The following is a 15,300-nucleotide window of genomic DNA, read 5'->3' on the forward strand; positions in this document are numbered from 1 at the left end:
GCTGCATTTTTCCTGCGTTCGGCGCCTACACGCGCCTGAGTGAGTACAGCCCCATTTGAAATAATGACTTGCGTCTATTCCTGCGCTCCCCTGCGGCTGAACGCCGAAAAACGGAACGCAGAGGAGCGCAGGCAAAAACGCTCATGTGTAAGAGCCCTTAAGGTGGGAAGATCCAAATTACGGAAAGATCCGTTATCCGGAAAGCCCCCGGTTCCGAGCATTCTGGATAATAGGTCCAATACCTGTAGTTTATAAACTCGATTTTGCTGGCAAAATTGATTAACTCCAAATTTTTCATGTCAAATAAAAACATTTTGGAGTAGAAAAAAAATAAGAGATCAGACAATTTATCTAGTTGATGATTTTTGTGGTGTAAACAAATATTTTACCTAATTTTAACTCCAAATCTTCTCAAAAATTCTCAATGCCACTTGTGAATTTCCCACTAGGTCTAACTTTGATCTTTATTAGTAACCCATAGCCAGCGAATAGCATTTAGCTTTGAAAGGGCTGCCGCAGTAAGACATTTAAAACCAAAATTTACTGGTTGCTATTGCTTACTACTTCAGAGTAACATACATTTTATTGAAGCTTCAAATGGATGGATGGCAGCTTGTAAATTCAGTGTTTATTTTGTTGTTTTATCAATATCTGCATATTCAGAAGGATGCTGGTTTAGCAGTTGCTCCGGCCAGACATACTACTTACCTAGGCTAATAATATAATTAACTTAATTAGTGTTCCCTGGCAAAGTTTTATCCTGTGACTCCTATATATGTGCTGGAACATTTCTTCCTCCGATGCATTACTTAATTTGTGATGTATTAAATGTGGCAAATGCTGAAATATGTGGTTAAACAAGTAAGCATTATGAAGGTAAGTGCTTTAAAATAATGCACTTGTGTGCTGCACTGCAGCTTGTTTGTCAGATCTATTTAATCACGTAGGCTTTGGAAGTATGAATATTTAAGTTTAATCACAAACATCTAATGATTGCCTTAACATAGGGCAAAACTGCACCAGTGCTGTAAGTCAGAACAACTAAATAGTAATTTTTTTTATACCTACATTAGACTAGTTGAAGCTGATTGGTTGGTATGGGTTACTGTGCTAGTTGCAAGTGAGCCAGAGTTAATAACCCAGCCCCAGTAAATATACTACTCCCTGAAAGATTTTACACATGGGTGAAAACCTCCAAAAATACCTATTAAACTTATACAATTAAATTGTAATCACATTTTGCAAATATACTGTGTATGTATTGTGTGTATTAATGTCTGCTCAACCATTTTTTATTTATTTATGCCATATTGTATAAACTCCACATACTGCTTATGTAATTAGCAATTAGGTACATGTTGCAAGGCTGCACATCATCCAGTGAAACTTCTTCCACACATCCAAATGGATGTTTACGCATATAGAGGATAGACTTAAAATATCCTAGTTTAAAAAGGTAACTGGACAACTGAAACCGTACTAGAGGGGGCCATGCCTATTTTACTCATGTATGTATGTGTACATATATATATATATATATATATATATATAATTATTCACAGTCCATGAGAGCACTCACAGCAGACGCCATCCAGCGTGTAACAAAATATTATTTATTGGTGCATGGTGTATCACCATGCACCAATAAATAATATTTTGTTACACGCTGGATGGCATCTGCTGTGAGTGCTCTCATGGACTGTGAATAATTAAGTATTGATTGGTTAGCACCCAGCAAGTGATCAAGTGAATGGTGAGTGCCGATTATCTCTCTCTCTCTCTCCCTACAATTACCCCTACATTTACTTGATTACAAATTGCTTGTATAAACACAATGCCACTTGTTGTTATGAATATTGCTTAGACTGTGGCTAACTGCTACAATGTTTCAGGCCTTTTATGAAGCTTATTAAATGTCCACAGAAGGCTTGAAAAGTTACTGGTAGGACCCATGGTCTTTAAAGGAACAGTAACACCAAAAGATGTGTGTTTTTAAAGTAATGAAAATATCACATACTGTTGCCCTACACTGGTAAAACTGATGTGTTTGCTTCAGAAACACTACTATAGTTTATATAAAGTTTATATAAACCAGTTATTGAGTAGCAGTGGAAATTGAAAAAAGGCTCTATGGCACAGGATAAATAATGGATAACATAATATTATGTTCTACAGAGCTTATCTGCTGTGTAATTTGAGCTTTTTCTATCTGCCCCCATGGCTACACAGCAGCTTATTTATATAGTGCAGGGCAACACTGCATTATATTTTTATTACTGTAAAACACTTTCATTTTTTGATGTTACTGGTCTTTTAAGAACATTTTGGCATGTTGTTCAATAAGGCATCATACACAGAATGCAATAACTGATACTTTGACATAGATTATGCGTTGCTATTACCATGCCACATATTTAGCAGTAACTTATATACACTATCCTATGGTTCTCAGATGTTCCTACAACTTCCTGAATCCTCCAAATAGATTGGTTCAATAGTCAAACTCTAGTGAGTTGTGGTATTCCAATGATATTCACACACCTTAAGTGCCAAAAAAAGGGGAAAGAAATTTTGTGCTCATAGAGAGGAACAAATCCTGGGTATATATCTCAATCATAGATGAGATGAAAATCCGTTATAATTAAGCAGATACCAGCCCTCTTACAATCCAAAATATTTGTTTCACCATAGTCTGTGTGTGTGCAGATATGAAATCAGAAGCTGGCGTTCCTCACAGCCACGAGTCCCTTCCCTAGTGATGACCTCAGAGCTGAAGTTGGTTCATCAGAGACCTCCTCTTCTTCAAAAGTTGGGGAAAACAATAGTTATTGATTTTTTTTTTTTTTTTTTCAATAAGATTTCCCAGTGTGGATGGCCATGTTGAGGCACTCTGATGTGCATAATGAGTGAGTGCCTCCTGAAGTTTGTTTGTGAGGCGCATGTGCAAAATGAGCAATTTACAGTGACAGGTGCCCTTAAGTATCTTTTTGTCCAGTTTAGCAAATACCATCATCATTTTTCTTTATTAAAGCAAAAAGTATACAAAATAACATCCAAAAAAGTTTGTGTATTCGAATCATATTGAGCAAAAAGTATGCTGACTCTTTACAACTTGTAGACCAGCTGACCATACATATGCATTTTGTCTTTGTTTATTCCTCAGCAATGGCTAAAGAATACATGCCGTCTGTTCAAGGTATGTGAACTGGGTGCAAAACATGTCTACCTCAGCATTCCTAAACTGCTCATATTTTGACTAAGGCCGCAAGCCAAGTACTAGTTCTCTTTAGTTTTATACTTTCTGATGGGAACCCCTATTTAATGTAATTTCAAAGTGGGCTATGACACCCATTCTACTCATGTTGTACTTTTTTACCACAAATTTACCATTGCATTTAGTCCTCCAGCCAAGACTCCAGTTAATATCCTAACTTATCCTTTGCAAACTTGTCATGTACTATGATTAATGTGCCTGTGAAAAAAATTAGAAAAACGAAAGTGTGTGAACCATTGCTGGAGCAGGAATCTTGGTTGGAGAAAAGTTAACTTCCAGTACATTGTTTCTGAGAAGGCAATAGTAAAGGACAGACAGACTGTCATTAAATTCATATATATTCAGTCCCTTAGCTTTACATTTTCTTTCAGTATGCCAAGTCCCATATACCTTGGTTTTTTTAATGGTAATCCCTATGCCTGACCCCATCCTTCCTTCTTGTGTTGCTTGTTTCTTACCCTTGTGTGGTTTCCTGCAGTTGTGTCCTCTACCCCAAAAATGATCCATAGGCTAGGTCCTTAATCTGTAGAGACGTGTCAACTGCTGCCTGGAAACGCACTCTTTTTAGCCTTTTTAAGGTACAATAAATTGAAGGTGAAGTATATAGAGATGTTCTCCAAAGATTTAAAGGTTTACTAAAAGTTTTCATATAACCCAAATATGTACCCTACTCAGCTTTGGCATAAATGTGTGTTTTCTTTATTTTTCTGTAGACGATTCTTTTCAATGCAGTTTTTGAGCCTTCCACTTATAGTCATCAAAGTTCATCTGCTACATTTGTTAGTTCTCTACAAGATGAACATCAGGAGAGGATGACCTTTTGGAAAGTAAGGCTTCTGCTACCTTGTACTTGAGAAACTGCCATATATGAACAGACATTGTGGCTATAAATCCTCATTAAAATCCCAAAGTCACTGAATTTCTTTAAATATTGTAAGTGCTTTTACATACAATAACATATTCTCGGTGCAGGGTTTTAGATCTAGGATGTAAGTACCTGTTAATGTGTGCTCAATCAGTCTGGGGAGTCCTAAACAAACTTCTAGTCATTACCATAGGCATGAAATGCAATCAAAACGACTACATGCAGTACCCATACAGAACATGGAGTTAATTACATGGCATTTGATATTTTAATTATCACCCCAATGAAACAAATTTAGTTTTTTCACAGATCAGTGGTTACAATGTGGAGGAGTGGTGAAGAGGAGGAAGGAATTGGCATAGAGGTTAAAGGGATGGGTAAAAAATGTTTTCTTTTGATTTTTTTTTTTCAAACACATCAGTTAATTCTGCACTGAAATCTGTTTCTCAAAAGAGCAAACAGATTTTTTCTATATTTAATTGTGAAATCTGACATGGGGCTAGACATATTGTCAGTTTCCCAGCTGCCCCCATTCATGTGACTTGTGCTCTGATAAACTTAAGTTACGCTTTACTGTTGGACTGATAGCACCCCTCCCTTCCCCCCCTCCCACAGCAGCTTAACAACAGAACAATGGGAAAGTAACCAGATAGCAGCTCCCTAACATAATATAGCTGTCTGGTTGATCCAAGAACAGCACTCAATAGTAAAATCCAGGTCCCACTTCAACACATTCAGTTACACTGAGTTGGAGAAACAACAGCCTACCAGAAAGCAGTTCCATCCTAAAGTGCTGGCTCTTTCTGAAAGCATGTGGTCAGGCAAAATAACCTGAGATGGCTGACTACACACCAGTATTACAAATAAAAATACACTTGCTGGTTCAGGAATTAAATAATATATTGTAGAGTGAATTATTTGCAGTGTAAACAGTGTCATTTAGAAATAAAAACTAGATCATAAAAATCATGACAGAATCCCTTTAAGTGATCAGTCTACGATGTGAAATCTCATACTAAAGAGCATGGTTGAAATCCATGTGGCAATTTCTTGTGAGCTTGGACAAGTCACTTAATACTCTGGTGTCCTGAAGCACTTAGTGTGCCTATAATGTCTGCCTTGCTTGCTGTAAAATGTCCCATGGGAGAAAAAAATGTGTTGAATCGTATTAATCGTATCAACAATTTAATCCCACTACTAAGCAAGCTTTGGAATCTTCTGTAATACTACAGTACCTTTTAAATTTTTTTTGAATGGTTTCTATCTTTATAAAGAGGGTTGTGTCCTCAAATGTAATAAACCTACTACACTATGTGATCCTCTGGAAGGTCATCCTTCTGTGATGTAAAGTTCTGACCATTCTTTGTTACATCTGCATTAAAATATTTCTGATTATCCAGTGCACCTGGCCAAACTTATAACAAGCACTGAAAATAAATAGTTCCACCATGGAATTATTTGGAAGAAGAGACTGATTGGTTCATGCTGGCTGTCCTAATCAACCATGAGGTTCTTGATAATGCCTTTAACACACAAGCAATTATTAGGAGGGGTTTTGAAAATATGTTCCCAGTATTAGTTTGCTTGTTTTGCCATAAAACCTCTAGGGTTATATTGTATAAACCCTCTATGGTATCTTGTATATTAGCATTGGTGTCCTTTTTTTCTTTATATAGGAAATGCTTGAATTTGATTTCCAGTGCCGCCTGTTGTTTGACAAATTGTCCAGCTTTCATGTTCTCAATCTAAATGAACAATTTGCTGCGCATACAAATTTCATGTTATCTGTAAAGCTGTAAGTAAGAGGTCTTAATATTATTTTTAACATTATTCTGATAGGGTAAATATTGAAAAGTGTAATCGCCAGGGTTTATGGGAACTTGTAGGCTGTACTTGGCAAATAAAGGTATGGGATCCCTTATTCGGAACCCCATTATCTAGAAAGCTCCAAATTACTGGAAGGCTGTCTGAACTTTAAAGGTTTCTCTTTTCTCTATAATAAAACCGTATACTTTTACTTGATCCACACTAAGACAAAATGTATCTTTATTGGATACAAGACAAGCTTGCAGTGTCGGACTGGGCCGGCGGGACACCGGGAAAAACCCCGGTGGGCCCCGGGCTCTTGTGGGCCCCGCCGGCCCAGATCCGCTACTTAGTGGGGCGGCGCGACCCCACTTTGTTTGGGGTCGCGGTAGAATAGAAGGGCTGCGCATGCGCACAAACGCGGCGCCGCGCGCATGCGCACAAACGCGGCGCCGCGCGCATGCGCACTAGCCGCCTGCAGCACTCCGGAGCGGCAGTGGCGGCTGGAGGGGGCCCTGGGGCAGTAGCCCCGGTGGGCCCCATGCCTCCCAGTCCGACCCTGCAAGCTTGTTTGGTTTATTTAATGTTTAAATGATTTTTTAGTATAGACAGATCCCTTATCCGAAAAAACCCAGGTCCTGAACATTCTGCATAACGGGTCCCATACCTGTAAATGCTATTATAGAAAGATCCCTTATCTGATAAAACCCAGGTCCAGAGCATTCTGGATAAAAGGTCCCGTACCTGTAAATGCTAACAATGTTCAGGTCAATTGTAGACTGTAATGTGCGTCCAACTAGGATAAGGTATCAGTAATGGCAGAGTGTATTCTAATGACTGGTATAATTCACCAATGAGATGTATTTCAAGATGGCGTGGTACATAATCGTAGGATCGAGTCAGTATTACCCGCTGCCAATTATTGATAAATAAATTCTGCTAAAATGTAAATATATATAAATAAAATGCATATATGGTCACCAGCTACAATTATAACTCGGGTGATTTCTCACCCCATTGTGCAGTGCATCCTCCCTCCGATTATAAGACAGTCAGAATATGTAAACTGTCTGTAATAAAAATATGACGCCAACCAAAATAACTTGTTCAACACCTACTAGAACAAAAATCTAACATTTAATTCATTATTTTACATCTAATTTAACACCCCAAATGCTATGCCCTGTTTCAACATAGCAGGATTTTTTTTTTTTTTCTTAATTCATGGGTGTAGCTTGCAGTCGAAATTCCAGTCTGAATAACTGTGTGGACAGCGCCAGTGCCTATGAAAAAGCTCACAGCTTCTTGGTGAAATGCATGTATTGTTTTTCATCAAATCATTTAGGGTGAATTTTGGGGTGTTTTGGATTATTAGATATTGGATATACAGTATGATTTATATCACTCCCTGTTGTCTTTGTGGTCTGCTTAATATAAGCAGTACTGCAGTTTGTAAAATCTGACCATCTCATTCATCCAGAGGAAGGGTTTAAGCACACAAGGGTGCAAATATTTTGACACTAGGGATTTCTGTCCATGATAATTGTAATGTCATCCACATTATTGGGTGCCTGGTTCTAGTTGGAATTTCATGTTTTTACCATCACTAATTATACCCATTCACTCAAAATCCTCTGTGCTCTCACCTCACAAACCGCAACACAATTCTCCGGGCAAGGGCTTCTTAAATTATCTTTATTTCAAACAACTTAACATTTAGGAGCAGCTGCATGTCCCATGCTCAAAGTATACAACATTGACTGTATGTGTTGTATTCTTTGCTGAACCTAGTAGATGTCGCACACTTTACAATCTTGTCTACAATTGCCATTAACAGTGTTGGCATTTACAGTATTTGGTGTTCAATACAGTTGTAACATTGTCATAACAACATTGTTATAAGTTCCCCCTTTAACCCTTGGATTCTACACTTATGTTTAATAGGTTTAAATAAATGGGTTTTATCATATATAGATATAATTTGTAGAGTGATAATGTGGAAAAGAGAGTTGGAAGATGCAACTGTATGGATGTTGATGGATTCTGTTTCTTGTTTATTTACTGAATTTTCATGATACTAACATTCACATTACTAAATTTTTAAAGCTAGAGTATTTTAAGTACAATAGATGTTTTCTTTGTAATTTTACAAATTAATTTAAAGGGGGCGTACAAAGTTAGGTATATTCCCTGCAAAGTGATTTCCCCACTCACAGGTCCAAGACTGGTCAGTGTAATATCCATTTTTCCTAACCAGTTGTAATACTTTTGTTATCTCTAACTACTATGTATTGAAATTATATTGTAAATGTATACACATTTAAAGGTGTTGCCATTTCAAGCATTGATTTGCATGCAGTCATGCATCCAACTTTTAGAATGTCTATTCAATAAGTGTCCTGCTTTGAAGGGGAGACGTGGGGTACCTTTTGCTCTTTTGTTGACAAATGCGTGTTTTCTTCCATGCCCTCAGGAGCTATGCCATTGATGGCAATCTTATGAAGTGTGGAGAACTCTTGCAAAAATTGCAGAAGTTGAAAGCCTTTGGTTATCAAGCTGTGCCTGGAACACCAATATTCAGGAATGTCGTTTTAGATATACTTTGTTACAGACAGGAGTAAGTTGTTCATTTTTGGAAACGTATATTTCACATTCCATTTACTAGCTTGTTTATGACTGTGCCTTGTAACTTCAAAGAATGCTGTAAATACCATATACCTATTATTATAGGTGGGCTGACTTGAACATGTTTATTTTAACCATATATTCATCTGGCACCTAGTTAATGACAATATACCCTTGTTTTGTGTATTTAATTGGGGGGGGGGGGTCCATGAACAGTAATTTCTCTGACAGTAAAAAATGCCTCCTTTTCTGTATTCAGATTAATGAATGCAGCTCAGGAAATGGAGTTTCTCTGGAAAGAAATGTATGAACAAGAAAAGGTTTTGTTAGAAATGGCAGAATGTACCCAGGAAGGATATCAGGTATGTGCACCTTAGGAATAGCCTGAGTGTTTTCTTTTTCTTATTTAACCCCTCCACATACTTCCCTCTCTTTAGTAAACCTACAGGAGCTATGATAAGCCATTTACTTTTGTTGAAAAGTCTTATGTTATATAAAGCAGTTACTGTACATTACAAACATTGCAGTGCATTTTGTATAGCTGTAAGACTCTATGCCAATTTATACATTCATTGACCGTTATTAATAGCTGCTGATTAGATCCCAACTACAGACCAATCTCACCCTTATATCACTTTCTGTCAATGAAAAATGTTTCTAGTTATTACCTGGGGGGCAGCTACTGTGACTGTACATTGAGCCCTAATTAGGGTAACACTAGTTTGTAGTTGGGACCTGATGCTACAAAAAGTGATTTACGTAACCCTGACCCCCCCCCCCCCCAGGGTGAAATATAGTTAACACAAATCTATTTATTTGTCTTAAAATATATCCCACCTCCACTATTACAATTACATGATTTTATTCCACCAAAGAAAGAATGTGTTTTTATATTAGGATTTCCTCTTTGAAAACTGCAAAATGTGTGGAAATCTCCAGTCCTGGAATCGACAAAAGTACAGAAAAAGGTACAAAAACCCAGGGTGTATGCATTTACAAAATTGTATGAAACCACATAGAAAATTAATGAAAATTGCAAAGGTGCTTAGAGAAGCACCAGCACTTACAACAATTAATTTTAGATCCCCTTTAAGATTATTACATCTTGGATTTGACTGCTGTGGTGTTTGTACATATAGATACTATATGTATTGATCTGGTATGGCTGGCTAAGTTAAGCCTTTTTTGTTTCATGATAAATAAAATATCTGGACTTTTTGGGGTGTGTGTGTATATCTATATATCTCTTGGCTAATGTTTATGGATTATATTTTTCAGTACAGAATTTATTAGTCAAAATAATAATTGTGTTATCTATGGCAAGCTATTACTACTCAGGTTTAAATTAATGCTGTCTCTGCAAGTGCAATAAATATGTCTTGTGCTGAGTTGATTACCTGTGCACAGGTACCACACATAATGGCCTCCTGCTAACCAAACACAACAAAGTGAGAAAGGATGGGTTTGTATCTTCATAATCCTAGGAGTGGGAGGTATAGAAAAAGGGGTGCAAGAGTGAGAAGATAAAGCAGAAGAGCTAGTCAGAGCAAAGTGCACAATTTGAGAAATTAGGGATGAAAAGACAGAGGTGGTGAGGGGAAGATGAAAAATCAAATGGAAATGACCACTTTAAAAGGGAGAGGATATTTGTGTGTATGATTGGGGTGCTATTTCAACAAGATTTTAGGAACCTAATTTAAGAAAAATCTGCATTTTAGCTAATCTCTTAGTTCATTTTATTCCTAAAAATGTCTTCTAGTCAGGTGCATAACATTAATAATATCTTTGTGTTTAAAGTTGATTTGAGCTAGGAGGTGTTTCAAGCCACCAGTGCCTAAATGTGTGGAGAATTTATTAAAGAATAAAATAAAATTATTTTATTTGCACATAATTTAGGAAATTCTGTTTAATCCAGGCTTAAATGCATATATGTATATGATTAGTCTTTTTTTGGAAGGATAAGGTATCTAAACCAACAAATATATTTAGACTTTGTTTGTGTTTTCATTATATTTTGAACAGTTTATCATGTCCGTTTCCCAATTTTCTACACAAGCAACTAAAAACAGCTGAGCATTCCCAGAAAACACATTCTACTCATCGTGTAGTTATGAATGCAACGGATAAAACAGTGCTCAGTGAATCATTAAGCTTAAGATTCTTCCATGATCAATGTTTAGAACCTCTGAAAGCAGAATCTTCCAAAATGCATGATTTAAATCACAAGATAAATCCTTGGTTAAGGCTGCCATCGGCTGACTTTACAACATCAAGTAGAGGAAAGCGAGTGTCACTGCAACCGTTGGCCAAAGTTAACAAGTTCCTGAAAGATACCTCGATTCAAACCCAAGATAAAGAAGAGGGCAAAATTGACCTATCCACCAGTAGTCATTCAAACTCCAAGGAAATGCAAGACAAGTATTGTGGACTCCAAGAATGTGGTGTTCAAACTGAGCTCTCTTTTAGACCCATTGGTTTGTTTTCCACAACATCTCTATTAGAATCAAATGACTCTTTCCTTAGCAGTTACAGTGAACCAAATGATCCTGACGCTAAGTCAAGTATTTTTTGGGATAGTTATGACCTTCATCTTTCCAGAAGAATGCTTGATAATTCTGTGCATTGGTAAGTAACATTTTACTATTCCTTTTTAAGACCATTGGTTGCAAAATCATAAATTAAAATGGAGATCTCAAACCAGACTTTTAATATTCAGCACCATGTTAAGGATCTTGAGAGTTGCAGTTTGAATGAGATCCCATTATCTGAATTCTTAAACACTTTTAAACGTTCAGCTTAGAAAATAGAAATTCCTCTTTTTAGTCTACATGTTAACAAAAACACACACCTGAATTTCACTAAGTCTTCTCTACACCATCCAAAGTAATGACTTTCTTGCTCCATATATTGAGTAATCATGATAAGATATGTATATGCCCTTATATTTGTGCTAGTATTTCTTCAAAAGCTAATTTAAATGTTTGAGAGTACTGTGGCCTCTCTCCCAGTCTTGAGTGGGAGTCTTGTACCTTTTATGATAGCTTTGTCTGTTTGCTCAAGTAAGGAAATATATTCTGTCTATGACTATCAAATCACCTTGTAACCCTAGAATACAATACGGTCCGTGCATTATTGTGTTATAAATACTGTAAATGCTACTATTTTTTTTTCTTCTTCTGATCATACTGACATTTATAACTGAGCGAAACAGAACATCACTTTAAATACTGTCCGATTCATACTATCTGAACTGAAAGCATGCATTTAGTATTACTTCATAAAGTTTCTACAAGTTCTTGGCTTTTAAAAAGCAAAAAACTGGGGTTTGACCATGGCAGCAGGTCTTTAACTATTTTTTTTTTTTTTTTTTTATTCTGTGTTCTTTTTGCCATTCCTCCATATATAGTTCTTATCACAGTAACAATTTTATAAACATTTTTCCCCTTTTAAAAGTCAAATTAGCTGTTTCTTATCTCTAAGGCAGCAAGACTGGGATGTGAAGGAACAAAATGAACTCCAAGGTATTGAGGATCGGTTGAAATATACTGAAGCCATACTTAAGGCAAGTACATTAAATGTCAAATCTGCCTTTGGCGTGATTACTGGATGATTATCTTTAAACGTGTAAATGCTGAAAAACCTTGGTAACTTATACTGATTATAGTTAAGTATACAGTTATTTTTGTTTTTCATTTTTTTTAATTCTTTCTCAAGGAGGAGGAAACGGCACTCAGAGAAGAACAGGCACTGGAAGTTCTTCTGCGAGAGGAGCAGCAACCTATGGACTGCATATTTAATGGTGACGTGAATAAAGGAAACTATCTGCAGAACCAGGTTGGTTTGTTATGCAATGTAGTAGAATTATATGTCCCCCATCCAAGAGACCAGCAAATATCTGCAGTGGTTTCCCAAAGGGTTCAATATTCCATGTATTGTATACCTGAACACTAAACCAGTCCATAGCAACAGCAACCCTTTAGCCATAATGAGCCAAGCATTCGGTATTGTTCACACCAGCTCCTTATCCTCTTATCTTTATAGGCCATAATAAAGATGGATTAGAAAAGGTGCATTAATATACATAAGGAATAGGGTTACCAGCTCCTCCCTTAAAATCTGGTATATGAACTACTACAAATTATCGGTTAATGAGATAATCCATTGCAATCAGCAGCATGCTAATTGCCATGTAGTATGAGGGATTTACTTGTTCTGGAACCATCAACTACTCGGTGACTGAACACTATTAAACTGTCCTAGTATTAGAAAGATAGAAATGCTTGGCTTTTTCTCTGTAATAATAAAACCATACCCTGTACTTGATCCTAACTAAGAAATAAGTAATCCTTATTGAAAGCAAAACCAGCCTATAGAGTTTATTTAATGTTAAAAGGATTTTTAGTAATCTTAAAGTATGGAGATCCAAATTATGGAAATATCCCTTCTCGGAATGTCTCCAGATTCATATAATCTGTATATATACACAATACCATGGAGTACAAGAGCAGAAGGGCACAAATCTAAAACAACAGTATGGTGTATTTTGCAACTCTTTTGTGGCTGAAAATAAGTCGAAATCTGGTCATGCTATGGCTCAGCTGTAATTGATCAGCTTGTTGGGAAAAATATGGCTTTCTTTTAAAATAAAAAAATAAGCCTATTGTGAACACTACCACTAAATCGTTTATCATTACTTCTAGACCCTTAACTGCTCAAGTGTTAAAAAAGGGGGAAAATTATTCTGTAGTCTATTTTTAAAATTCAGTCCAGTATGCACCTAAATGCCACATTGTTTGATTTTTAAGACTCATGATGCAATTATTTTTTTTTTATTTAGGACATACAGAAGACTATGCAGAATAATTCCGTAACTAGAACAAATCAGCTGTCTTCTACTCCAAATGTAAACATTGCCCATAGGTGCACAAGTTTGGATTCATCTAGTCAACCAAGTAACTACTTTCCTGTTGATTCTGTAATGAAGCTAGAAAGCTGTGAACTTGGCATGTCTGATAGAATTATAAAGGAATGTTGTGAGCTAGGATACCATGACGCTGTTAGAAATGATTGTCCCTTTAACATAAGCAATAAAAGGCTCTCATTTCTGTCTCTGCTGCGGAGACGAGAAACCAGGTCGAGGGCGCAAAAATTAAGCCATACTTAAAGATGGTAAAGACTGAAAAACGTCATTAAAATGATTACCAGAGTATACCTTGTACATGCCAAACTTGTAATTTCTTCTCTACTAAGAAAATAATTTGAGCCTTTGTATTCATTTGGAAATTTACATTTTTAATGAGTGGAATGAACCTTGGTGTAACTGAGTTTAGTTCTTCACATGTATTGTTGGAGTGCAGTTTTTTGTGTACCATATGAAAATCTGGGTATACATACTGTAAAGATCACAGTACTGTTTAGATGTGTCTTATATTTAGTCTTCTTTTCTGTATTTTTTTTTTTTTGTGATTTGATAAGATTGGATTATCACTTTCTGCACTTTTTTAATGCCCAATATATGTATGTTACCTAAAACTTATTTATGCTTATCCACTTTTAGCTTAATTTATAATTTTTGTCAAATTAAATAATTGACCAAAAAAATGTATTTCATTTGTAGTCTGTATAACTTTTGAACCACACTGCTTGCACTGACTGAAATTTATATATATATTTTTTTATGTTTGGTAATAATCACTGAATGCTGTGTATCAATCACTAAATCTGTACGTTTTAAGTATAAGCACACCTATTTAAATCTAGCTTTAGAAGGCTTCATGCATGCAAAATTGTCACTTGATAATTTGATAGTTATAATTGTCTATTGTTGTGTAATTGTAATTTCACTTTTGTATGGATATCATTGTCTAAGATTTTTAAAATGCTTCTCAAATTATAGAGCACTTTACACAACTTCTAATTAATACAGATGCTGCACATCCTCAATAAATTCAAATATTTTATAAAAAACATGTTGTTTTTACAAAAAACATAATTTCCAATTATGAGATGCCTGACCAAAGTCCAAAAGTGTGTGTGCGTGTGTAGATAGATAGATAGATAGATGTAGAAGTAGTGGAGATCGCACTCACAGGTCTTAGGTGTAGTAAATAACTTTTTATTGTGGACAATCGCTGACGTTTCGGCTGATACAACAGCCTTTCTCAAAGTGAGAAAGCCTGATGCTTTATTTCTATATCTAATACACGTTTTCTGATCAAGTGAGTGCTGCCTTACCTGTGTGTTTTTTTTTGTATGAGGAGGAGGAGAGATCCGGCAATCCCCCTAAAGCTGTGCACCATTAAGAATTCTATTGCTTCTTTATACATTTTACAAAGGGACTAAGTTTTACCTGCAACTTACTAGCTGCGTTCAAAGTAAAACTCCCAAACTTGGCTGCCCTTGTAAAATGTATAATGAAGCAATAGAATTCTTAATGAATCAGATGAAAATTGAGCATAGGACTGGCTATATACAGATGCAGCCACTTTGGTTTGTCTGTTTGACACAGAATAACTAAACACAGATATCCCATTTATCTCATTTAACACAGAAAACTGTGTCACAACAACCCATCTAATTAAAGCATTCACCATTGTGAACAATGGAGCTTTGGTATGCTAATGAAAAGGTTAAATGCATTAAATGAGTTAAGATGACTTAAGATAACACAGTTTCTTCAATTACCCCTGAGTCATGACGCATTTAACTCACAAATCCAAGTGGCTTCATC

General features: G+C 36.1%; 1 protein-coding gene across 1 annotated transcript; it reads left to right on the forward strand.

Annotated features, from left to right (window-relative positions):
* The first annotated feature begins 549 nt into the window (after positions 1 to 549).
* On the forward strand, positions 550 to 14,537 carry germes.L (uncharacterized LOC779566 L homeolog). Its single transcript, NM_001089043.1, is given in 11 exon segments — positions 550 to 876; positions 3,164 to 3,196; positions 3,988 to 4,101; positions 5,816 to 5,934; positions 8,419 to 8,562; positions 8,830 to 8,932; positions 9,468 to 9,538; positions 10,593 to 11,195; positions 12,051 to 12,132; positions 12,285 to 12,404; positions 13,408 to 14,537. Coding segments are annotated over 11 exon segments (1,764 nt in total). The 5' UTR covers positions 550 to 828; the 3' UTR covers positions 13,735 to 14,537.
* Positions 14,538 to 15,300: the final 763 nt, after the last annotated feature.

This window comes from Xenopus laevis, chromosome 3L, assembly GCF_017654675.1.
Source record: "Xenopus laevis strain J_2021 chromosome 3L, Xenopus_laevis_v10.1, whole genome shotgun sequence".
Taxonomy (NCBI): Eukaryota; Metazoa; Chordata; class Amphibia; order Anura; family Pipidae; genus Xenopus; species Xenopus laevis.